This window comes from Balaenoptera acutorostrata, assembly GCF_949987535.1.
Source record: "Balaenoptera acutorostrata chromosome 6 unlocalized genomic scaffold, mBalAcu1.1 SUPER_6_unloc_4, whole genome shotgun sequence".
Classification (NCBI taxonomy): Eukaryota; Metazoa; Chordata; class Mammalia; order Artiodactyla; family Balaenopteridae; genus Balaenoptera; species Balaenoptera acutorostrata.
Window position 1 is genome coordinate 188,034 of NW_026645493.1, and position 26,935 is coordinate 214,968.

The 26,935-nt window shown below is 40.6% G+C and overlaps 2 protein-coding genes across 2 annotated transcripts in view; both read right to left on the reverse strand.

Annotated features, from left to right (window-relative positions):
- Positions 1 to 6,929: 6,929 nt before the first annotated feature.
- LOC130706608 (V-type proton ATPase subunit B-like) lies at positions 6,930 to 25,484 on the reverse strand. The gene is made up of 4 exons (XM_057539296.1): positions 25,370 to 25,484; positions 12,335 to 12,439; positions 10,998 to 11,127; positions 6,930 to 9,057 (listed from the first exon to the last, which is right to left on the reverse strand). Exons 2-4 carry the CDS (start codon positions 12,395 to 12,397, stop codon positions 8,963 to 8,965), a joined length of 288 nt encoding a protein of 95 aa, XP_057395279.1. The 5' UTR covers positions 12,398 to 12,439; positions 25,370 to 25,484; the 3' UTR covers positions 6,930 to 8,962.
- The window catches only part of LOC130706604 (uncharacterized), a 111,557-nt gene continuing 97,014 nt past the window's right edge, over positions 12,393 to 26,935 (reverse strand). The window contains exons 6-7 of the mRNA XM_057539281.1: positions 17,861 to 17,973; positions 12,393 to 15,842 (exon numbers count right to left, since the gene is read on the reverse strand). Coding sequence (XP_057395264.1) covers positions 15,767 to 15,842; positions 17,861 to 17,973 — 189 coding nt within the window. The 3' untranslated portion in view covers positions 12,393 to 15,766. The remainder of the gene's footprint in view (positions 15,843 to 17,860; positions 17,974 to 26,935) is intronic.

Genomic DNA, 26,935 nt, shown 5'->3' on the forward strand with positions numbered 1-26,935 from the left:
GGCAGAGGACAGCCCTCACTGACAGCACAGAGCCATCACCTACTGTCTCCGCAACTCCTCTGCCCATATAGCCACCGAGGGTGCCAGCTGCTTGCGTTCACAGCAGCTGTTGATAGCACACCATCATCCGAGGAGTTCTTGAGCACCAACTTCGCACTACTCAGCAGCATAATGGAGAAATCAAGGATGGTCCATGGAAATAGCTAAGGGTCTTGTTTTAGGGCAAACGAGCTTATTCTGCAATATGTGCTTCTTAGTTAATTGGGGTTCGAATGTCCTTTCTTGTATGAAATGATGTTGATAATGTTTGAAAAATAAAAGGTTGGCCACCCCATGAGAAGCTATGCTTTTATCTGAGTGGGGTTGGGGAGCAAGAGGGAGTAATGAAAATTTTGGTTGTTGAAGTAGTGACAGGGCAGGGCTAACTTGTTCAAGACTGCCTCCCTGCAGGAGGAAGGCCGGCCTTCCTCAAGACTTCATGGACACTACCCATAGCCAGGGCTTACGGCTGTCATAGCTGGTGACTCAGCCATGGGCCTACTGAGCAATACAGCTGCAACCGCAGCTTGGCTCAGCCCTGACCAGCAGGAGAGAGGCTGGGCCTCCCTCAGCCTGACTGCTCGTTCCATGGAGAGGGACTGGACCTGGGTCCTGTGTGTCCCAGTGCTGGTCCTAGTTCCTGCCCACACGGGACCTGGGCTTCCCTGATTCTGCAATATAAACACCAGAGCCCAAAGTTTGGGTCCCTCTCCTGGACCCTGGATCCCTACTGGATCCCTGTGTGCTGGCCCAGAACAAAGTGTGCAGTGGGGACCCACAAACTCCCCACTATTCCTGTGACTGTGAACTGCCCCTGATAAACATGGCTCCAGCAGCCAGGGTTACATATTTTTAGGGAACTCTCTTATGGTTACAAGTGCAAAAGACTGAGAACTACTATGTAAAACTAATATTTGAAAACTTCCCTCCAGTGATATTTGAAGAACCTCTATAAAATAACTAAACAAACATAATCGCATTTTATTCCACTGTGTCCAAAGTCTAAGCTTTAAATTGTATAAAAATGAGAACGAGAAGTAGAATGCCTCCAAACATTTGGAAATTAAGATGCACACTTCTGAATAATCCATGGTTAAAGAGGAATTTCAAGGAAAATTTTTAAGATAAATAGAACTGAGTGAAAATGAAAATACAACACATAAAATGTGGAAGGGTCCAGATAAAACATTATTAAGAGGGAAACGAATGGCACTAAATGCTTATAATAGAAAAGAGGGAAGGTCTCAGATCAATAATCTAAGCTTTCACACACAGAAACGGGAAAAAAATTGCACAATAAAATCAACACATGAAGAAGGAAGCAAATAACAATACACTCTGATCAACTGGAGTCTATTCTCGGAACACAAGCTTGGTTTACTATTCAAAAATCATCAGCGTAATTTGCCATATTAATAGATTGAAGAAGAAACTCTACATGGCCACATCAATTAATGAAGAAAAAGCATTTGATGAACTTCAACACACATTCATGTCAGAAACTCTCAGGAATAGAAGGGCTCTACTTCAACCCAGTAAAGAATATCTACAAAAAACCGACAGTGAACATCATACTTAATGGTGAGAGAATGAATGTTTTCCTCCTAAATTCAAAAGAAGGCCAGAATGTCCTCTTTCATCTCTCCTTTTCAACTTAGTACTGTAGGTACTAGCCAGTGCAGCATGGCAAGAAAAAGAAAGAAAGACACACAGATTAGAAAGGAAGAAATATTACTGTCCATACTCATGGATAGCATGACTGTCTGCATAGAAAATCCCAAGAAACTTCTAAGAAGCAATTAATAAGTGGCAATTACTTTAACAAAGTCTCAGGATACAAGATCAACACAAAAACATTAGTCATATTTCCAAATATTAACAATGAACAACTGGAAACCAAAACTAAAAACACAATGCCGGGGCTTCCCTGGTGGGACAGTGGTTGAGAATCTGCCTGCCAATGCAGGGGACACGGGTTTGAGCCCTGGTCTGGGAAGATCCCACATGCCGTGGAGCGACTAGGCCCGTGAGCCACAACTACTGAGCCTGTGCGTCTGGAGCCTGTGCTCTGCAACAAGAGAGGCCGCGACAGTGAGAGGCCCGCGCACCGCGATGAAGAGTGGCCCCCACTCGCCACAACTAGAGAAAGCCCTCACACAGAAACGAAGACCCAACACAGACAAAAAGAAAAAAAGAAAAATTAAAAAAACAACAACAACACAATGCCATACACAATGCTTCCAAAACATGAAATATTTGATTATAAATATTTTAATAGAGGATCTGTATGATACAACCAAACAAGACCTAAATCAATGGAGAGACATATCGCATTCATGGATTGGAAGACTCAACATAATAAAAGGTCAACTTCCAACAGAATTTTTTTGTCAACATGGACAAGCTTATTCTAAAATGTATGAAAAGGGGAAATCGACAGCAACACAATCATAGTAGGGGACTTTAACACCCCACTTTCACCAATGGACAGATCACCCAAAATGAAAATAAATAAGGAAACACAAGCTTTAAATGATACATTAAACAAGATGGACTTAATTGATATTTATAGGACATTCCACCCAAAAACAACAGAATACACATTTTTCTCAAGTGCTCATGGAACATTCTCCAGGATAGATCATATCTTGGGTCACAAATCAAGCCTTGGTAAATTTAAGAAAATTGAAATCATATCAAGTATCTTTTCCGACCACAACGCTATGAGACTAGATATCAATTACAGGAAAAGATCTGTAAAAAATACAAACACATGGAGGCTACACAATACATTACTTAATAACGAAGTGATTACTGAAGAAATCAAAGAGGAAATCAAAAAATACCTAGAAACAAATGACAATGGAGACACGACGACCCAAAACCTATGGGACGCAGCAAAAGCAGTGCTAAGTGGGAAGTTTATAGCAATACAAGCCTACCTCAAGAAACAGGAAACATCTCGAATAAACAACCTAACCTTGCACCTAAAGCAATTAGAGAAAGAAGAACAAAAAAACCCCAAAGCCAGCAGAAGGAAAGAAATTATAAAGATCAGGTCAGAAATAAATGAAAAAGAAATGAAGGAAACAATAGCAAAAATCAATGAAACTAAAAGCTGGTTCTTTGAGAAGATAAACAAAATTGATAAACCATTAGCCAGACTCATCAAGAGAAAAAGAGAGAAGACTCAGATCAATAGAATTAGAAATGAAAAAGGAGAAGTAACCACTGACACTGCAGAAATACAAAAGATCATGAGAGATTACTACAAGCAACTCTATGCCAATAAAATGGACAACCTGGAAGAAATGGACAGATTCTTAGAAATGCACAAACTGCCGAGACTGAACCAGGAAGAAATAGAAAATATGAACAGACCAATCACAAGCACTGAAATTGAAACTGTGATTAAAAACCTTCCAACAAACAAAAGCCCAGGACCAGATGGCTTCACAGGGGAATTCTATCAAACATTTAGAGAAGAGCTAACACCTATCCTTCTCAAACTCTTCCAAAATATTGCAGAGGGAGGAACACTCCCAAACTCATTCTACGAGGCCACCATCACCCTGATACCAAAACCAGACAAAGATGTCACAAAGAAAGAAAACTACAGGCCAATATCACTGATGAACATAGATGCAAAAATCCTCAACAAAATACTAGCAAACAGAATCCAACAGCACATTAAAAGGATCATACACCATGATCAAGTGGGGTTTATCCCAGGAATGCAAGGATTCTTCAATATACGCAAATCAATCAATGTGATACACCATATTAACAAATTGAAGGAGAAAAACCATATGATCATCTCAATAGATGCAGAGAAAGCTTTCGACAAAATTCAACACCCATTTATGATAAAAGCCCTGCAGAAAGTAGGCATAGAGGGAACTTTCCTCAACATAATAAAGGCCATATATGACAAACCCACAGCCAACATTGTCCTCAATGGTGAAAAACTGAAACCATTTCCACTAAGATCAGGAACAAGACAAGGTTGCCCACTCTCACCACTATTATTCAACATAGTTTTGGAAGTGTTAGCCACAGCAATCAGAGAAGACAAAGAAATAAAAGGAATACAAATCGGAAAAGAAGAAGTAAAGCTGTCACTATTTGCAGATGACATGATACTATACATAGAGAATCCTAAAGATGCTACCAGAAAACTCCTAGAGCTAATCAATGAATTTGGTAAAGTAGCAGGATACAAAATTAATGCACAGAAATCTCTTGCATTTCTATACACTAATGACGAAAAATCTGAAAGTGAAATTAAGAAAACACTCCCATTTACCATTGCAACAAAAAGAATAAAATATCTAGGAATAAACCTACCTAAGGAGACAAAAGACCTGTATGCAGAAAATTATAAGACACTGATGAAAGAAATTAAAGATGATACAAATAGATGGAGAGATATACCATGTTCCTGGATTGGAAGAATCAACATTGTGAAAATGACTCTACTACCCAAAGCAATCTACAGATTCAATGCAATCCCTATCAAACTACCACTGGCATTTTTCACAGAACTAGAACAAAAAATTTCACAATTTGTATGGAAACACAAAAGACCCCGAATAGCCAAAGCAATCTTGAGAACGAAAAATGGAGCTGGGGGAATCAGGCTCCCTGACTTCAGACTATATTACAAAGCTTCAGTAATCAAGACAGTTTGGTACTGGCACAAAAACAGAAATATAGATCAATGGAACAGGATAGAAAGCCCAGAGATAAACCCACACACATATGGTCAACTTATCTTTGATAAAGGAGGCAAGCATATACAGTGGAGAAAAGACAGCCTCTTCAATAAGTGGTGCTGGGAAAATTGGACAGGAACATGTAAAAGTATGAAATTAGAACACTCCCTGACACCATGCACAAAAATAAACTCAAAATGGATTAAAGACCTAAGTGTAAGGGCAGACACTATCAAACTCTTAGAGGAAAACATAGGCACAACACTCTATGACATACATCACAGCAAGATTCTTTTTGACCCAGCTCCCAGAGAAATGGAAATAAGAACACAAATAAACAAATGGGACCTAATGAAACTTAAAAGCTTTTGCACAGCAAAGGAAACCATAAACAAGACCAAAAGACAACCCTCAGAATGGGAGAAAATATTTGCAAATGAAGCAACTGACAAAGGATTAATCTCCAAGATTTACAAGCAGCTCATGCAGCTCAATAACAAAAAAACGAACAACCCAATCCAAAAATGGGCAGAAGATCTAAATAGACATTTCTCCAAAGAAGATGTACAGATGGCCTACAGACACATGAAAGAATGCTCAACATCATTAATCATTAGAGAAATGCAAATCAAAACTACAATGAGATATCATCTCACACCGGTCAGAATGGCCATCATCAAAAAATCTAGAAACAATAAATGCTGGAGAGGGTGTGGAGGAAAGGGAACACTCTTGCACTGTTGGTGGGAATGTAAATTGATACAGCCACTATGGAGAACAGTATGGAGGTTCCTTAAAAAACTACAAATAGAACTATCATACGACCCAGCAATCCCACTACTGGGCATATACCCTGAGAAAACCATAGGTCAAAAAGAGTCATGTACCAAAATGTTCATTGCAGCTCTATTTACAATAGCCAGGACATGGAAGCAACCTAAATGTCCATCGACAGATGAATGGATAAAGAAGATGTGGCACATATATACAATGGAATATTACTTAGCCATAAAAAGAAATGAAATGGAGGTATTTGTAATGAGGTGGATGGAGTTAGAGTCTGTCATACAGAGTGAAGTAAGTCAGAAAGAGAAAAACAATACAGTATGCTAACACATATATACGGAATCTAAGGGAAAAAAAAAAAAAAGGCAATGAAGAACCTAGTGGCAAGACGGGAATAAAGACACAGACCTACTAGAGAATGGACTTGAGGATATGAGGAGGGGGTGGGGTGAGATGTGACAGGGTAAGAGAGTGTCATGGACATATATACACTACCAAATGTAAAATAGATAACTAGTGGGAAGCAGCCGCATAGCACAGGTAGATCAGCTCGGTGCTTTGTGACCACCTAGAGGGGTGGGATGGGGAGGGTGGGAGGGAGGAAGATGCAAGAGGGAAGAGAAATGGGAACATACTGTATATGTATAACTGATTCACTTTGTTATAAAGCAGAAGCTAACACACCATTGTAAGGCAATTATACTTCAATAAAGATGTTTAAAAAAATAAAAAATAAAAAAAAATAAAATGTATGAACAAAAGGTAAAGGCAAAGGAACCAGAATAAGTAAAACAATTTTGAGAAAGCAGAATATAGTTAGAGGATATTAAGACCTACTGTAAAGCTATAAGTAAGACAGTGTGGTATTGGTGGAAGGATAGATACATAGTTCAATGAATAGGATAGAGAATACAGAAATAGACACATGCCAATACAACAAACTGTTTTTTTTTTTTTTTTTTTACATAAGTTAAAAAGCGATATAAAAAGCAAAATCTCGGGCTTCCCTGATGGCGCAGTGGTTGAGAATCCGCCTGCCAATGCAGGGGACACGGGTTCGAGCCCTGGTCTGGGAGGATCCCACATGCCACGGAGCAACTAGGCCCGTGAGCCACAATTACTGAGCCTGCGCATCTGGAGCCTGTGCTCCGCAACAAGAGAGGCCACGATAGTGAGAGGCCCGCGCACCGCGATGAAGAGTGGCCCCCGCTTGCCACAACTAGAGAAAGCCCTCGCACAGAAACGAAGACCCAACACAGCCATAAATAAATAAATAAATAAATAAATAAATAAATATTAAAAAAAAAAAAAAAAAAAAAAGCAAAATCTCTAGTCCTTATAATAACCCGAAAAGGAACACAAATCTCTTAAATGACTAAGCAAGACCATACAGTTAGTGGCAGCACCAGAATCAGAACACAGGTCTACCTACTCTTGCTATGACTGAGCCTCTTCCTCTACATCTCCTAAATGTCACTCTGAGTTGAAGAGGGGAAAGAAATGGGAGGCCACCGTGATGCCACATCCCTGTGCTTTAACCAGTATGTTTCCTTTATATACTGGACCATCTAGTTCAGATTTTATTTGAAGCAAGTTTTGGCTTGCTTCAGTATGTATTTCATTTTCTATTTATTACCCTCTTTCATTCATGGCAGACAGGCTCTAGAGGTCCTGAGAATGTCTGAAACAAAGAATGCTATAAAACACCTTAGTAACTCTCGAAAATGCTAAGTGGACCCTGAATCAAAACTTCAAGTTTCAGAGAACTTACAGCCACTAACGATCTGCAAAACAAACAAACAACCCCACACCCTAGCAACTCTCAACCTTGGATCAAACAACAATATGTTGGAAGAGGTATTACTGAAAAGAGCTTGAAAGGGCAGCCTAAAAGGCAGAGGGTACAGAACATGGGCCATGTCCCTGTAAAGGGGACATGGTTCATAATATTGTGAATCAAGGGGCTGGTTCACAATACTGGTTATGATGTTCAAAACTGTCAGTCAAAGAGAGGTGCATTATTATATATTTGCTTGTTGCTATTGCTTGAGTCACTTTAGGTAACTTCCATTTAATTTAATATTTATTTTCATTTTATATCCAGGTCACATTTTCTACATTAAAATATAATCATGCTGACTCCCCCCACTCCCTATACCCTCAGAGAAAAAAAGTGAAGAACTTTACACAACTTGAAAGAAAGATGGAATGCACAGAGAAGTTGCTACTGCACCCAAGTAACAAAGAACACAGAGAGACCAAACAGTAGACATGTCAGAAGTGCACAGAAGACAGCTCAGGGCTCGCAGCAGGAAGGAGGAGGAATTAAAAGACTAAAGCTTTTAAATGCTATCACTTGTGCCACAAGATTACCCTGAAAAGGCAGATAGGTCAGAAAGCAGGACCAATTAGGGGATTTTCCAAAGGCTGCTATCTAACAGAGTTTAAAATATCCATAGATTATATATATATATAAAAGATTCCATACACAGAAGAGCTTTCTCTTCCCCACCTTGCCTTTAGCATCCGGTCAACACTTTAGAAACTTAAAACCACTGTTAGCATGTCCGAATGTAGAACCGATATAGGTTTTTTCTTTCTTCAAAAATTGTATCCCAACTCTTGCCAACCAACAATTCTATTAATTATTTTCATTATGATTCCTCTGCATGGAAACCCAGTAAGGGATCATCAAGACAGGGCATCTCACTACTATCAGATCAATGCCAGTTGGGCAAAAGCTGCATGATTCTGTGTTACTCAGAGGGAGGGAGAACAGTAAGACACAGGAGTTGAAACTGATCCGCACCAAAGAGGAAAAGGAAACTCCTTTTCTAACCTATTCATTCAATAGGAAACAGCAGGTGGACAGGAAAAGCCATCTGCTTAGAGCAGACCCAGAGGCACACCAAAATCTAAAAACAAGCGCTCAGGAAAGCGTCTCGGCTCGGAGAGGAAGCGTCTTTCAGACCCTATCTTGTCCCTAGTTTGGAGATCAAAGCATTGTAACTTCAGATAGTGATACTCTGGAGGGGGTGGACAGGGAAGGTCTGAGAGACCCAAATAATGAGGACACTAGGCAGCTAACTACACCACTACGTACGAATACACACATCAGTAAGAAAACTTCACCTCCAACCCTCAGCTACTTTAAACAAAGCACTGCAGTTCCAGGTTTTCGGAACAGGGGATATTTTAAAGTCTGTTAGCAGTTTAAAACATTGCAACACTGGCACAATATGTTACCTATTCTTTGTTTTTAATTACAGGGTAACACAGTAAACTCCAACACAAAGGTGGGGATGGGGGAGTGCAAAAGGAATAAAGAAAACAGAACCAGTATTTCACAAGAGCATCGAGCCAGCGATAAGTAGCAGCTAATGCTTTGCAGAGTCTCGAGGGTAGAATTCGCTCAAGGTGCTCTAAGGGATTCTCTTCAGCATTTCTTTGGGGAAGATTCGGAGCAGTTGCCAGCCAATGTCCAAAGTCTCATAGACAGTGCGGTTTTCGTAAGGACCTTACAAAAAATTGAGATTAGATGAATAAAGGCCAAGTACCTCCAACTTATCAGCGTTATTCAAAATTTATTGTTATGGGTCTAGCACTGTGAGCATGAAGTATAAAAAAGAAACACAAAGCAGTCAGGTCTCCCAGGACTGGATGTGACCAAATGTGGAAATGAGGGTCTAGACAGTAAGTACCCCTGGGAATCAGAGAAAAGGGAGAAAGCCCGCAGGCAAGACGTTGGGCGCCTGCGTGCGTGCGTGCATGTGTGTGTGTGTTTAACAATGGGTGGGATCTAAAAACACTCCACGGAATAATGGAAACTAGACCCAGAGTTTTGTCCAGAGAGTAGTGAGAAAAGCAGTTTCCCAGCAACACAGGCTGACCTGAAGGAGGCTAGCACAGATACTTAGAAGGCCTTAAATGCCAATGAAGCACCTGAATAGGTCCACGTGAAAGTTTTCAAACTTGCTATTGCTATTATTATTTTTAATAGCAGCATCATTCTTATCCTGCAAATAAATCTCATTTTTTAACTAAGGAGTTAGAGTGGCTAGAGTTCTGCATTCTTTTCTCTACCAGAATAATTTTTATTTTTTTAAGATATTAAGGTTCTGCATAAATTTTTTTTTTTTTTTTAGAAAACCCAACAATCATATGTTCTGGGGATTTTAATGGTACTTAAAAAATGTATCACACAAATAGAAAAGTGCACAAATCCTAAGTGTGCAGCTGATGCTTTATTCCAAAATAAACACATCGTTTGTAAGTATCACTGAGGTCAAAAATAGAGTTTACCAGCATTACCAGGGGTGGCAGGGAAGAGACCAAACAAAACAGCTTGAAAGCCCTACACATGCTATGTAATAAAAACCATTATAGACTTTTTAACAGAAGGACAATCAATAAAATTAATACTAAATTTACCCCGGCAATGGCACAGAGAGAGTCAGGGAGACTGGTGAAGATGCTGGCACTAACGGCCAAGGATGATGGGACAAAGGTCTGGACTAGGTCTTGGGACACAAAGAGTGGTCAGAGATCAGCAGCTTCAACATCGCCCAGGAACTTGTCAAAATACAGGCTCTCTGGCCCCACCCACACCTACCGAATCACAATCTGCACTTCAACAAGATCCCTGGTAGATTCAAAAGCATATTCAACTTTTGAGAAACACTGGCCTAAGTTTTTTTCATAGGAATGAAAAGAGAACAGGATAAGATGTTTCAAAGGAGAACAATGCAAATTAGCAAATATTTGATGACTGGAGAATAAATGAAGAGGCTTAAGAATGCCCAATTCCTGAGCTTGGGCTAACTAGGGTAATGGTCATGCCAGAGGTAGACAGAAATTGAAAAGGGAATTGCTAGGCAGGTGGTCAGTTGGGAAAAGACTTTGGTTCTCACCACGCTGAGCCAGAGAGGATGGCGGCATAAACACAGGCTTCCTAGCTGGAGATGTGGGATTAGAGCTTCAGAAAGAGGGTAAAGGCTCATACACAGCATGTTAGTCATCAGCATAGGGGGAAAAAAGCACACAAAGAACAGGTAATTAAACCTTTGGGAACATTAACAATTAAGAAGCAGGAAGATAAGAAATCAGGAGGATGAAAACAGAGGGACTGGGAAAGTCCTAAACCCCCAAAGCCAGAGGAGAGCATTGCAGAGAGGTTAAGAGGGAGGAGAAGTGGCAATGGAGGTAGGAGAGCAGAAGGCCGGTTGTAAGGAAGATAAAAAATAAGACAGGAGCTAAATAAATGGATAAAGAAATTGAAGGTAGAGGGGAAGGAACCAGAGGGCTAAGAACAAAGACATGGCAGGCGGCTGGAAGAACCTCTTCTCTAATCAGAAGGAAAACTGTATGGAGACCAATGTAAATTCTCTCAGACTAGGAAAGAAGTCCTCAAAACTACATATGATGCTGTTTCTATTCATAGGAAAATAGTAATCTTACCCTGAGCAATGAAGTTCCTCTCAAACTTCTGCAGAAATTCCAAATAAAGCACATCATCTGAGGTAAGGGCTTCTTCTCCAACTACGGCTTTCATGGCCTGCGCATCCTTACCAATAGCATAGCATGCATACTAAAGAGAAAAAAAGGTTTACATGAACCTTTATAAATGGTAACGGTACTCTCGGCTATATAAGTGTATTGCTGTAGCTATCTTCACAGTATTTCACATTATTTCCAAACATAATTCACATGTGCAAGTATTGGAAAGACTTTATTATACAGCAGTCTCACTAAGGAAGGAGTCTTCAGGCATGCAATACATAGACATTACTAACACTCTACAAAAAATACACTCCCTCAATATATGAATGAGCTTCCATTTTGCAGAGCATTTAAAAATCACAACTTACACAATAGGAGAAATCCATCTCTAAATTCTATTCAAAAAAAAAGATCTGGGGCTTCCCTGGTGGCGCAGTGGTTGAGAGTCTGCCTGCTAATGCAGGGGACACGGGTTCGAGCCCTGGTCTGGGAAGATCCCACATGCCGCGGAGCAGCTGGGCCCGTGAGCCACAATTGCTGAGCCTGCGCGTCTGGAGCCTGTGCCCCGCGACGGGGGGGGGGGCCGCGATAGAGAAAGGCCCGCGCACCGCGATGAAGAGCGGTCCCCGCACCGCGATGAAGAGTGGCCCCCGCTTGCCGCAACTGGAGAAAGCCCTCGCACGAACCGAAGACCCAACACAGTCAAAAATAAATAAATAAATAAATAAATAAATAAATAAATAAATAAAATCAAGTAAAACTTTAAAAAAAAAAAAAAAAGATCTGGGTTATCAGTAGGTTTATTTATCATTTCTACTTTAAGGTCAAATGTATTTTTCTTTAATTATGCTTGGTATACAATCTCAGGACTATAGAAACCAAGGATTTCATAGAATATACACAGCTGTATCCCTTAGCGTTCTGGTGATTGCCTAATATGTTAAACAAAAAATTAGTTAGAATAGTCTTTCAGAAATACTCTATAATAAAGGTTACTAATAAAAACTTAATCGTCTTATGCCTTTGTTATTTAAAAACTACCTCATACAGCATTAGAGGTGGGTTTCAAGCATGTGATCTTTAATCTTTGTCATGAGCAGTTATCCTTATGAAAAAGACTCTCTGGCTCTAATCAATGTTTCTGTATTCCAGTATTCTATATTCTATATTAAAATTCTACTTTGATGGGGGGAGAAGAAAAGTGATATGGAAGAAAGACAAGAGGTATAAGACAGCAGCATGAACTGACAAAGTATTCATTTCTTTAAACACAATCCTGGAGAAAACATACGTACCAGCTGGTTAGATACATCGGCGTGATCCTTTCTGGTCATACCTTCTCCAGTAGCAGACTTCATTCACCGAGACAACGAGGGCAGCACATTAATAGGCGGGTAAATCTTGGGTAAAAGGGGAAGGGGGAAAATATTGTATTTAAGTACAAAATTCAAGCTTTACTGGTAGTAAAGGAGGATTTTGAAACTCATTTTTATTGCTTAAATTGCATAAAACTGCTACATTTGTTTCCTAGATGATTCCTAATATCTCTTCTGGTAAGAAAAGGAAGTAAGAAACATTTTACAGGTTAAGATTTCTTTTTGAGAATCAAATCCAAAAAGTAAAATCTACAAAACAGTACAAGATTCTATTAAAAAACTGAATTTTCAACATCTGCCTACAACATCAAATCCAAATGGTCTTCTGAACTCTGACTCATAAAATCACACATAAAAAGATTAACAATAATTTCACCTAAAAGCTGATATCAGAAGCTGGCATCTACTAAAGAACCAATAAAAAATCTGTTTTTGATTATTCAGTCATAAAAAAGAATGAAATCTTGCTGTTTGCAACATCATGGATGGACCTTTAGGGCACTATGCTAAGTGAAATAAGCCAGACAGAAAAAGATAAATACCGTATCATCTCACATATATGGGACCTTAAAAAACAAACAAAAAAATGTCAAGCTCACAGATAGAGAACAGACTGGTGGCTGCCTGAGGCAGGGGATGAGTGAGCCAAATGGGTGAGGGAGGTTAAAAGGTACAAACTTCCAGTTATAAAATGAGTAAGTCATGGGGATGGGACTTTCACAGCATGGTGACTATGTACGTTAATAATACTGTATTGCATATTTAAAGGTAGCTAGAAGAGTGGCTCTTCAAAATTCTCATCACAAGAAAAAAAGTGTTGTAACTATGTGAGGTGGTGGATGTTAAGTGGACTTATTGTGGTGATCACTCTGCAACATATACAAACATCAAATCCTGACATTGTACACCTGCGACCAATGTAATGTTACGTCAATTATACCTCAATTAAAAAAATGTTAACAATAAAAGACAAAGAAAAAACTCTGAAAATTCTGTCCTTGTATTAATAACAAAAGTGTGTGTGTTTAACAACGGGTGGGATCTAAAAACACTCCACGGAATAATGGAAACTAGACCCAGAGTTTTGTCCAGAGAGTAGTGAGAAAAGCAGTTTCCCAGCAACACAGGCTGACCTGAAGGAGGCTAGCACAGATACTTAGAAGGCCTTAAATGCCAATGAAGCACCTGAATAGGTCCACGTGAAAGTTTTCAAACTTGCTATTGCTATTATTATTTTTAATAGCAGCATCATTCTTATCCTGCAAATAAATCTCATTTTTTAACTAAGGAGTTAGAGTGGCTAGAGTTCTGCATTCTTTTCTCTACCAGAATAATTTTTATTATTATATATATTATTATTATATGTGACCTGGAGGGAGTCACTCACTCTTTGAGACCTTGTTACAGGGAAGAACCAAATCTGACTACACGTTGGATCTGTTTCTTTGACTTTAACCTTTGCCTTCCGCTGCTTTTGTTCACTAAAAGGATACTGTCTGTACATAATGGCCTGCCTCGGGGGAACCCTGTTCCTCTGCCTGAATGTTAAACCAAAGTGCCTTTGTTCAGGGAAACATACGGACTCTGTCCACCTGTGGATGGCTGCAATTAAAAAGAAATTAACACATCCCCTCCCTGAGGCTGGCCATTCCAGGGGATATTCGCAAAACTAATGGCCCTTTTACTTTATCTCCTCATCTCCTCCCCATCTCTGTGCTATAAAAGAAACTGGCATCCAAACCCCGATAAGATGGTTATTTTGAGACTTTAGTCTGCCATCTTCTCGGTCTGCTGGCTTTCCGAATAAAGTCGTATTCTTTCCCTCAATGCGTCATCTCTGATTTATTGGCCTGTCGTGCAGCAAGCACAGCAAGCTTGGACTCGGTAACAACCTTAGTTTATCCGGATGCGGGTGCTTTGTACCAGGTGAACTCTAAAGTTTTCCCTTCTGTAGATAAATTTACCTCAACACGTTCCTGAAGGTAAAAGAATAATCTATTCTTCTGCTTGATTAAAGTAAGCAAACATCTACCTAAAGTGCACTTAAAATATTGGCTTTCCAGACATTTATGTAATATATTCCGCCATGAAAATCTCAAGTTGTGGTCAATGTGTTGGAAAAAGTATGCACTTAATCAGTATTTCCAGTTTGGGTTTATGGCCTCTTGGTGGAAGCAAGTCAGGAGAGTCAAAAGCAGAAAGAGATAACCATCTCCGTGTGTCCCACCACCTTCTCCTACAGCAAGAGGGAACCCACCTGCCCCATGGCTGAGCACAACTACACCACACAGGAACTCACAGCGCCTGGCCCTGAAATAAACCGAAACCCAGGGCCAATGCAGATCTGTGAAACTGGGTCCTAAATGCTGCTTTTAATTGACATGCTTTTGTTATCTGTATTGTTTAGACAGCTGCAACGTAAGCATGATAGAAACATTATTGAAATCAAGTATTTTTCAAACACATTGCTAAAGTTATAGGCTTTTACTTTTTTTTTTCCCTCCTGCTTGAAATATTAATCTAGGATGGAACACAGCTCACCCTTCCTGTGCAGCAAAGGTACAGCTCAAGTTTCTCAATACTCTTTCTTTCCCAATCTTTCTAAATGATCAGGAAGAAAACATTTTAGAAGACATCTGGGAACATGTCTTTTGCTGGCAAAGATGTTGAAAACAGAGAAAAAGTCAGAAAAAAATTACTTCCAATGACATCAAGACCGTATTTTGAAATTGTTACCGACCAGGGTTCTTGGCGTCCTTAAACAATAAAAATTGATCAAAGGCCAGACAAGAAATTCAGGCAAGGCTTTATTGGGGCCCCTGCTGCAGCAAGGGGGAGCGAGAACAAACAACAGGCTCCTTTGCTTGCGTGCTCCCTAAGCGGGGGCGAGCTTGCTGCTTAGATGGCAGTGGTCCCCAAACCTTTTTGGCACCAGGGACCGGTTTCATGGAAGACCATTTTTCCACGGACCGGCAGGGGGTGGGGTGGGGGGATGTTTCAGGCAGTAATGTGAGCGATGGGGAGCAGGAGATGAAGCTTTACTCGCTCCCCTGCCACTCACCTCCTGCTGTGCAGCCTGATTCCTACCAGGCTGCGGCCTGGGGGTTGGGGACCCCTGTTATATGGCGTGAGGGCAGGGGTGTGTCCAGGGGTCGGGCCAGAAGGGTGGCTTAGGTGGTTTGCCCACCGCTTAGGTGGTGTTGTGTGCAGGGGGCACGTGCAGTACCCTGCTTTTGCTCTGGGATCTTCAAAAGTGGCAGTTGGGTTTTTTGGTCTCTTTGTATCTTTCGTCCAGAATTTGCCCCAACTGGGCGTGCACGTCATTATTTTTAGTCCCATACAGTTTCTTTGTTATTTTGTTGCTCGAGGAGAGGTGTGTCGAGGTGCAAGCACTGCAACACTGCAGCAAAGGGTCCCAGGTCCCAGCCTGTCTCAAAATCAATATATGGCTGTTGAAAACAATACTAGAACACTGCAAATAAAAGTACGTTATTTGATACATGGCACAAATTTAGTTCTGACAAATGAATTGGCTTCTAAACTTCAAGAGTAACACAAAAGAAGAAAATGAAGTATGGTTAGTGTTATTAAGGAATGCCTCAAAGGAGTGCTGGGTAGTGGGCATATTCTATTAGCAGCTTCAAGGAATTAAATAAAGTAATGAAATTAAAGGAATTAAAGTATTTAACTGTGAGTCTAGACTGTTTTAGGACTACTGGGAGAATAGCACTAACCCAGTGGCCTCCTGTATATGTTGAAAATAGTAATATGCAAATTGGGTCATTTGTACAAAATTTAGGAAGATTTCTCATTAAGAAGTTCCATTGACTTAAAGTGATACCAATATGTGTTTAGTTCAACATTAAACTACTTCAAATGGTAGGGAATTCCTTTAACCTACTGTTATGTTGAAGCCCTAACCCCCAGTACCTCAGAATGTGACTGTATTTGGAGAAAGGGTCTTTAAAGAAGTGATTAAGGTAAAAGGAGGCCATTAGGGTGGGTCCTAATCCAATCTGACTGGTGTCCTTACTAGAAGAGGACATCTGGACACAGAGAAGCACCAGGGAAGTGTGCACACGGAGGAAAGACCATGTGAGGACACAGCAAGAAGACAGTCATTTGTCAGCCAGGGAGAGAGGCCTCAGAAGAAACCAACCCTGCCAACACCTCGATCTGGGACTTCTAGCTACCAGAACTGTGAGAAAATAAATTTCTGTTGTTTAACCATCTGAATGTGGCACTTTGTTACTGCAGCCCGAGGAAAATAATACTCTTAGCTTCTGGATTGGCTTGTGGTGGCCTTGCTGAGTGACTTGGATCGGTGAGTCCCTTACGGCTCAGCCACAATCCGTTATACTCATGACCCTCAGGGTCTCACAAGGTTTGTATGCTGGGTGGGTGCCGTGTTCGCTACCACTCTCTAAGTCTGCCTTATTTCCAAAGTAGTTGAAGTTTCTCCTCAGACCATCACTGAGCAGTCTAGTTCTGGCAAGCAGAAGGCACTCGGTGGCATTGTTGAAATTCAGGAAGTTTTCAAGTTTAATTGTGTCTGCCAGTTGAATTCCCGGAAGACTATGTGTCTGAGAAGGACCACGATGGTACCTCCTGGCTAACTCAGACCATCCTTAACCACATTCCACACCGTCCGTGCCTAACAGACACTTGTTCACTGACTCAATTTTCAGGGCCAATTGGTCATTTCTAGGCCTTTCCATTCTTTCTAGTGCAGGCTCCTTGTTTTCTCCTATAGAGAGGGCCAGTTCAGAGGTGTCCTCTATGAGTCATCGCTCTCTCTTAAGGACTCAGGGAAATTACCCTGAGTCCTTATTTTTGAAATGTGGCATCACTTATTTTTGAAATGTGACAGATTAAGCGCCTTACTAGGGAATGACCATTTCTTAGGTAATGAATGAAGGGCCTTGGTCGTGCCCTCCTCAGGAGCAGAGCCTCCAGAGCTTCAGAAGGACTTGGTGTGTTCTGTCCACCTTAGCGCAGGACCATGCTGGTATTTTCATGTAAGAAACTAAGGGTGTTAAATCAGATCATCTTATTAAAATAATAGAATATAAGATGGAAGGTAAGAAAGACTGAAGGAAAGGAAGAAAAAAAATCAGAACCAAAAGAGATAACAGTGATAACATCGCAGGCCTGAGTCACCATCCTGAGAAAGGCTTGCTGGTGTCTAGGCACCTGAATTTTGGGAGGGCTTTCACCACTCCCAGAACTGAGAAGAGTGGCTCACTGCTGCCTAAGATGTTTATGCAAACAATGTGGTTGGTGCTGAACACTTGCTTTCCTTCTGGAATCTGGGATTTTGATATGTACCAGGGAGAGGGTGCCTACATGACCATCCCCCATAAAAGCCTGGGCTCCTAGGCTGAGGCTAAGCTCCCCTGGTTGGCAACATTTCACACATGTTGTCCTCATGGCTGGAGGACTTACGCGTGTCCTGTGTGGTTCCACTGGCAGAGGACTCGAGGGAGCTTGCCTCTGGTTCCCTCCAGACTTTGGTCCACTTGCCTTTTCCTTTGTTGACTGTACTTTGTGTCCTGCTGCTGTAAGAAATCACAGCTGTGAATATAACCCTAGGCTGATTCCTATGAGTCCTTCCAGTGAATCATGGAGCCTGGGAGTGGCGTGGGGGACCCCAATACAGGAGTGATCACGGAGAACTGCCAGAGGCAAAGAACCCAGAGTGGAATGCAGCCTGGAGACATTCCCCATAGGACACAAGTCACCTCCATGAGAACTGCACAGAACAAGCTCTTAACATAGCGTCCTCCTTTCCACCTGTCACAGATGGGCCTTTCATAATAACAGCAGATCTGTTCTGCATTTCCACACTTTCAAGTAACAATCACAGGTCACAGGAAGACGCGTGACACAACATACTTATCTAGTCCAAGCGCTTTATCTAGTAACAGGGCAACTCTACGAGGCTTTCTCAAGATTTGGCTCTTTCGGTGATTTCATTGCTTCTGAGAATGAGATTATTATCTTGTGCTCAATAAAACATACAAACAGATAAATGTGTTAATGTCTTTACTAACTGTTAGATTTGGGTAGACTAGTATAGGCTATGTGTGGTAGGATTAATTCTTAGATTTGCCAAAGTCCAAAAGAAGAGAACCAGGTAAGCATCAAACTTCACACTTGTCATCACAAGAAAAAGAATGTGTAACAATGTGAAGTGATGTTTGTTAACTAAACTTATTGTGGTAATCCTTTCACAATAGATACATACATCAGATCATTATGTTGTACACTTTAAACTTACACAATGTCATGTGTCAATTACGTCTCAATAAAACTGGAAAATAAATTTCACGCTAATGGTAGACATCTTGAACAAAAATTCCATTTTTAAATAATTTGTGAGGAAGAGTGAAAGCCACTGAACAACTAAACCCTTCTGAGACATTCCGTATGGATTTTTAACCTCTTTCAAGAGGCTAACTGTCCATTTTAATATTAGGGAAAAGTAGACAATCCTGCAACAGTGGAATGAAAAATTCCTCCATTCAAAATTTTCTTCTCAAATCACAATATTTAGATTTATCCTACACTATGTTTGTAAGGGAAACATACTTACTACCACAAGATTTTGCTCTCATTTATGCAAAAAATAGTAGCTCTCTTACAGTGTTTGTCACAATTCCGAGTTCAGAGGAAGTGTTAACTTAAATAGGATTTAGCCAAATATGTTTAAAAATATGTCAAGATCGGGACTTCCCCGGTGGTCCAGTGATTAAGACTTTGCCTTCCAAAAGGGGGTGCAGGTTCAATCCCTGGTCAGGGAGCTAAGATCCCACATGCCTCAGGGCCAGAAAAGCAAAACATAAAACAGAAGCAATATTGTAACAAGTTCAATAAAGACTTTAAAAATGGTCCACATCAAAAAGCTCTTTAAAAAAAATATGTCAAGATCAAACAGCTGTTTTTAAACTAATTGTGTATTTAAAGCTGTTTTGGTAGTTTTAGTGACAAAATAGAGATGCTTTTTTTCTCAGCATTTTAAATTTGAGTTAGCAATACTGTTAAACCAAAATGATTAGGGTCATACGGTTCACACTGTAATTTCAAAATTAACTCTTACACAAGAGAAGTTAATCTTAGAATAGGACAAAGAAATATATACTTGAAAACTAAGTTTAAGTAAATGTGAAATAAGTCCTTTGCAACATATAATTGCCATTTCCTAAGAAAAGTAAAAGGCTGTGTGTTAGTCAGAGCAGAGGTAAGACAATTCTCCATGGGTTTCTCACATTTCTGCACATCTTACAAACAGAAGCACCGACAGCCCTTTATTCTCAGCTATCTTGCCAAGGATGTTTAGATAGAAAACAGCCTTGTAAGATAATGTCTTCTTCCAGAGGTAAGGGCAAGCATGCTTACCTCCCAAAAGATTCTGGTTCCCTGAACTCTTGTCTTATAACCCACTGTGCGTGCAGGCATCCATCTGGGCCTGTCCACACAGCCCCTGTGTGACTCAGGGTCAAGGAGAACCAAGGCAAATATTCGGATGCCCATGCTGGCTGCAGTGGTTTATGAGTAACCAAGTAAGTAATAGAGTCCTTTGTTTCTGACCCATAAGTCTTCTGTCTTCTACCTGCATCCATGGAAAACGGCAGCTTAACTTGTTGCAAATAGGGCAAAATCTCAGATACTCCCAAGTTCTGCATGGAAAGATTACAGTTCATCTCTCAGAAGACTTACTATAGAATGCATATGAAAAGGTCTATGACTAAATAATCTATTTATTTCAGGTCACTATGCAAACATTTATATATTTTAACATATTGATCTGCTCAATATGTTAAAATATATATGTATGTTTGTGCTCTTTTGTTTTTTACTGATGCATGATTAGAAATTCTTCTTTGTTTCCTTTTTAAAAATGGTATGTATTGCATTGTTTTTTGATAGAAAATAACAATAAAAAAAATGTAGTCTGTGGTCTCACTAGTCAGAAAATCCCTGGTGACATAAAAAATAAATAATAGACATAGGCACACTTGGCTAGAAAATTCAAATAGTACAGAAAACTTTAAAGAACACAGAAGCCACTCTTTCCCCCAGCACCAACTTAACCATTTTTATGGTTTATTAAAATTGTCTGGGCTTCCCTGGTGGCGCAGTGGTTGAGAGTCTGCCTGCCGATGCAAGGGACACGGGTTCCAGCCCTGGTCTGGGAAGATCCCACATGCCGCGGAGCAACTAGGCCTGTGAGCCACAACTACTGAGCCTGAGCGTCTGGAGCCTGTGCTCCGCAACAAGAGAGGCCGCGATAGTGAGAGGCCCGCGCACCGCGATGAAGAGTGGCCCCAGCTCGCCGCAACTGGAGAAAGCCCTCGCACAGAAACGAAGACCCAACACAGCCAAAAATAAATAAATAATTAATTAATTAAAAATGAATATCTGCTTAAAAAAAAATTGTCTTTTACTTCTGCATTTACTGCTTCCCATAAATCCTTTCTTTTCAGATTTTCTGGTAGGAAACTCCACAATCTAAGACAGGGAAGGCATCAGGTTCCTGGTTTAGGCATGGCGGCCACCATCCCTCTGCCATGAGATCCTTCTCATCATTAACAATGTTCTAGGGAAGCTGCAGCTTAGGTTCCAGGCACTGGGGGAAATGTAAGCAAATACTTCCTCCTTCCTCTTCCCAACAGGGAAGTGTGCTGGGCCCACAAGACTCCAGTCCCTGTCACCTGGGGACACCCTCCCCTTTTCTCTTCCAAAAGGGAAAGAGAAAAAGATCTACCATGGCCATAGTTCATCTTCTGAAGAGCAGATCAGGAGCTTATTTTTGCTTTAACCATTTAGAAGCAGGATCAACTGAAGTCACTATTGTGAACTGATTACCATTCATTTTTAATTAAAATGTGACATAATAAAAAGCATGCATCTCGTTAACTATATGTCACATTTGCTCAGCTCTAAATTTTGCTACACCATATTCTATTCATGTAATTTCAGTCTTTGAGTTTGTTTCTGCAGTAAAATTTCCACCTACATAAAATTTTACAGAATTGAAGAAACATGTTATGTGTACAGCCAGATCTTTATCATTTCGAAATGTTTATATCCATACTTCAGTATGCTTTGATGATCTCATTTTTAACCTCAGAGTACAGGTTGGACTCTTTAGATATGCAGATTAATCTATGATCTTGTGATTTCAGAGTCACAGGCAATGATGGTATCATTCACCAACCAATTGCTAGTGTCAGGAAGCAGACTTTTCTTCTGCCCTATTAGGTTTAGTAATTAGGGGCCTGCAAATTAAAATGACAAAAGATAGTTTAACAGGAGAAGAAGTTTATTCATATATATGGGAGCTAACAAGAGAAGTAACTATCTCACTAAATGTTTAAAGTTAGAGGTTTATATATCTAACTTAGCAGAGAAAAGGAAAGTGGAAGAAAGGACTTCGATTCTTTTAGAAGAATAAATGAAAGATAAGTAATTTTGTGATTATTTTGTGTCTGCACGTTCAAGGGGTCTTTCCTTCTTCTATGCGAATCTCCCCAGAGAGGGGATTTGTGGTAGGTTTACTCTTGATTTCTCTCCTGGGAGTAGACCTGTCTTGAAGAGGGAATCATAGAAGCCTCATTTCTCAGAAATGTCTGCTTTTAGCCAAATAAGGAAAGCTCTTTCTGCATCTGTTGATTCCCAAATGTTTTGAGCTTAAAATAATCTCCAAACCAACTCTGAGGGTCCCACTAGGTCTCTAGGCATTCCTCCCTATATGTCCTCACCTGTAATGCTGTGAGGCAGTGCCTACTCTACCTTTTACAGATAAGGAAACTGGCTCAGAAGGACTCAGTTACCTGCCCCCGGTGAACAACTAGCCAGTTTCAGAGCTGGATTATAACAAGGGACATCTGAATCCATAGCCCAGCCTCTTAGCCCTTTGAGACATGATCACTCAAGAGATCTTAGAGGGCTTCCCTGGTGGTGCAGTGGTTAAGAATCCACCTGTCAAGGCAGGGGACACGGGTTCGAGCCCTGGTCCGGGAAGATCCCACATGCCGCAGAGCAACTAAGCCCGTGGGCCACAGCTACTGAGCCTGTGGGCCACAACTACTGAAGCCCACATGCCTAGAGCCCGTGCTCCGCAACAAGAGAAGCCACTGCAATGAGAAGCCCGTGCATTGCAACGAGGAGTAGTCCCCGCTGGGTGCAACTAAAGAAAGCCCATGAGTGGCAACAAAGACCCAACACAGCCAAAAATAAAATAGAACAACAACAACAAACGTTTAAAAAAAATAAGAGAGATCTTAGAGCTCATGTGATCCAACCCTCTTTATGCTATTGCATAAATTTGTTTACCTCACCGTCAATCACTAAATGGAGGGTCTTGGACAATTTTCTCAGCCCATTTGTGTCCCGGTTTTTCCATCTGTAAAATGATTACAGTATTCACTTCAGAAGCATGCTTTGAGGAACAGTGCCAGGCACATAGTAAGTGCTAAGTATCTGCTCTTATTATTTACTTTATAGACATCAACACATTCTTATAAAATATTCCAAGACTAAGTGTACAGAGTAAAACATGTAAATCATCTCTTACCCACCTGCCCACCGTCTTCCCAGGGGTCACCATCAGTGGATGTGTTTCTAGTCCTTTACCATCATAGTCATACATATTTTTAATCTGTGCACTCATGAGCTGTCTTCATGCATTTTAACAGAAATGGAATCATATTTTGCAAATTATTCTCCAACCTCCTGTTTCCATTTAAACCACTCAAGTCTTATAGATCTTTCCATGTCAGAACATCTCAGTGTTGCTCATTCTTTTTTAACAGCTGCATGGTGTTATACTGAATGGACTTAAAATGATGTACCCTTCTGATACTGATAAGCTTCTAGGCAGTTGTGGGGCTTTTGGTTTTGTTATTCTCATGTAGCTAGACAAGCTCTTAGTGATTAGACATGTGGAAAAGCTAAAGAGAGCATGTTGTTCCAGAAAAGTTCACATTAATATACAGCAGAGACTCTTCTCTCATGATCGGCTTCGTGTCTCTCCAGCTCTGATAGATAGTATCATCTAAACAAACATTTGGGTTTTTTTTTACCCATTTCTAGTGGGGCTGCACTTTTGGTTCCCTAACAACTTGCAGCTTCTGATCTGGGCAGAGTGAAGAACAAAAATAAAGGTGATGGTGGAGCTTGTGCCTAGGATGACACCCACTGGACTGAGATAATGAAACAGCCACTGAATGAGGCACGTTTGACCCTGGGGATGTCAGAGGTTTCTAAGGGAGCTTTTAATGGGCTAGTATCACAGGGTCACTTTTTAAAAACAGGTTCTACTTAAGTTGGACTGCATCTTTCTGCATATTTCTTTCTACCATCCTAGTTTCCTTCCAAACCAACGGGATGACAAACCATGCTACAGTAACATGAACATGTCGGTTTACATGAGGGAGTAGGGAGTTTACCCTTATCTGGGGAATTCTGAAATAGAGACTCCTGGAGGCACTATTTCTACCTGAATGTTTTGCACACTGCTAACTAATCACTTCTTAACTGCATGAGAGAGGAGTTTTTCTATGTACCATTTCAAATCAGAATCCGATGGTATTTTACCATTAGGCAACAAAAGATCATCAGTTTCCAAAATTTAGTGAAATTTACAATAATTGGAAAAAAAATTTGTGCTAGCAAAAGTATCCAAGAGAGAAGAATCCAAGCCAGGAGCAAATATATTATCAAATTATTCATGAAATAATAATGATAATGATGTTGTGTGTTTGTGGAGAGCTTCCCATAAATGACGCCCTGAGCCAAGCATTTGGCTTAGATCACCTCACTTAATTGTCTCGACAGCGTAATCACTCTCACCTAAATATGAATTCAATCAGTCTGACTGGTTGAAATGCAAGGAAGAGTTCACTGATGTTCCCTGGTTTATAAAGAAAACTGCTTGTTATTACTTCTCTTCTGGATTATTTCACAGACATTAGATCGAAGTTTCAGAAGAAAATTCCCCATTTTAGTTTAGCAGATCTTCCCATGTTTTTATCGTGTCTTAGCTATAAAAATTTCAGAAATGCAAATATATAATATAATATAATATACTCTTTATAAATAAGTAAAAGCAAAGATTTATCTCATTCACAAAAATGCTAAAAAAGCAAGATAGCAGAATTAATGCTTTAAACTTAACACCTGACTACTACAGGCTAGTACAGATGAATAAAGGTCTATAGAAGACAAACTATAGGGACTTCCCTGGTGGGGCAGTGGTTAGGAGTCCGCCTGCCAATGCAGGGGACACGGGTTTGAGCCCTGATCCACGAAGATCCCATGTGCTGCAGAGCAACTAAGCCCGTGCGCCACAACTACTGAGCCTGTGCTCTAGAGCCCGCGAGCTCTGCAACATGAGAAAGCCACCGCAATGAGAAGCCCGCGCACTGCAACGAACAGTAGCCCCCGCTCGCCTCACTATAAAGAAGGACTATATGATGAACAGCATCAAATTTATAATCACTGGGCAAACCATGAGGTACGATTTGAAATACACTAGAAATGGTCAGTGTCTTTCAAAATATCCCTTCTAGTCTTCCCCATAGTGTCTAAGGGGCCACAATGGCATTGAAATATTGATTTACTGTGAATCTCAAACACTTTTCAATCTTAAGAAGTGTCTTTCTGAAATGGAACTACCCTTTGTGGCATTCTTTTTTTAAAAAAATTAATTAGTTAATTACTTTTTAAAATAGATCTTTATTGGAGTATAATTGCTTCACAATACTGTGTTAGTTTCTGTTGTACAACAAAGTGACTCTTTTAAGTCAGGGTCTCTCATCCGTTTATTCATCCAACAATATTACTTGAACCACAATTGCCAGCAGGCGCCCTGTAAGGCTCTGAAGAGGATGGGAGACAGAGGCAGAGCTTTCCTAGGAAAGCTCACATTTTCACCTCCTTTATTCTCACCTGAGAGCAGCTGACACAGAAAGAGCAGGAGAAAATGTTGATGTCTGAGTAGGTAAGAGAGAAAGGACAGAACACTCTCTTTGACCGCCTTGCTATGAGCTGCCATGGGCTGGCTCTGTGGACAGAACATAAAACATGTGGCAAGATTGTGCTGGGGTAAGTGGTTTCTACATGGACTATTTCTAAGACACTGTTATGCTCTTACAATTTCTCACTTTCATTGTATAACTGTCTCTGCTCTGAGTACATTTCAGAGAAAAATCTTAGGTGAGCATTCAAGTAAAGCAATGAAAATGTACTGCAGTGTGATCAAGCGGGTATTTTAGCGATTTATAATTATGCCTCTAGCATATAAAATGCTCTACACTTCACAAGTTGGACTTGTTAGGAGGCAGATAAATTCATGAATGTGTGCAGTCTCTATTATATTTCTATCCTGGACTATTTTTCTTAAAGAATTTTATAGCTGCATAGGAGGTGATTTTAAGAAAAATACTTTGACTACTTTTTTCACGTTAAATACTCACTACAAATATTGTAGGAATATTCAAAGATAGAATTCTCCTGTTCACCTCCTGTCTTGAAGAAGCTTTTACTTTGTGTTTTTGAGTGACATAAAGTCTCTTTGACTTTGTGTTTGAAAGTGACATAAGTGTGGTAGGTGTCCTGATACAAGGATGGCATTTTCGGTTCCGTGCCTGTCTCTCAAAGGTTCAATGAAGCACAGAGGAGCAGGTGACTTCCTTACTGTTTCTGTGTGGGCTCTGCCTGTCCCATCACTGAGTCTGCCTGTCATCCTCGTGCAGATGGGCAGGCAGTTTACAGGCCCCATGGGGTCTGTGTCCTGGCTTCAATGTTGGACCCATTAGGAGAGCCCTGGGGGACCACATGAGTTGCCCGCAGGGTCCTACCTGAGCTCAGGGCAGCAAAGGGGGAGATTGAGGGCAGTGAGAGCTCTCAGCACCGCTGCCCCTGGGCTCCCTCCCTGGAGGTAGTGATGAATGCCCAGACCTAAGAGCCTTCTGTCCATGTTTGCTGCACATATAAACTTAGTGAGGCAGTGATGAATTTGTGGAGAAAACAATACTTTTTTAAGTCCAAAGAACTAAATTAGAGTTCCTGACCTGTTGTGATTCCAACTTTGTATACATCTCTTAATCTCCATGAACCTCCATTTTTCTGTGCAAAAGAGAGGTAACAGTGATTGCCCTGACTACCTCCACGATGGAAGATGTATTGGTGTTTTACGTACAATGAAAAACTATACAGGAGTTCCATGGCCGATGGTTTGTAGAATGAGGCAAGGCAGAATAAAAACAGTGACAGAAGGAACAAAAACAGAAAGACGGGGTGTTCTTTTCTTTTAAACAATAATGAATTCACTGAGGAGTCTGAAAAGTTCCAGGAGCTGGGTGCTGCAGAGCCCAGCGGACACCATGGAAACCTCAGCAGGATGTCCAGTGTTTCAGTGTTGCATCACCGTTAACTAATAGGAAGCCAGTTTCCTCTCCCTAACTTTCGGAGAACTAAGGATTGTATATTTTGGAAAATAAGGTTGAAAATGAG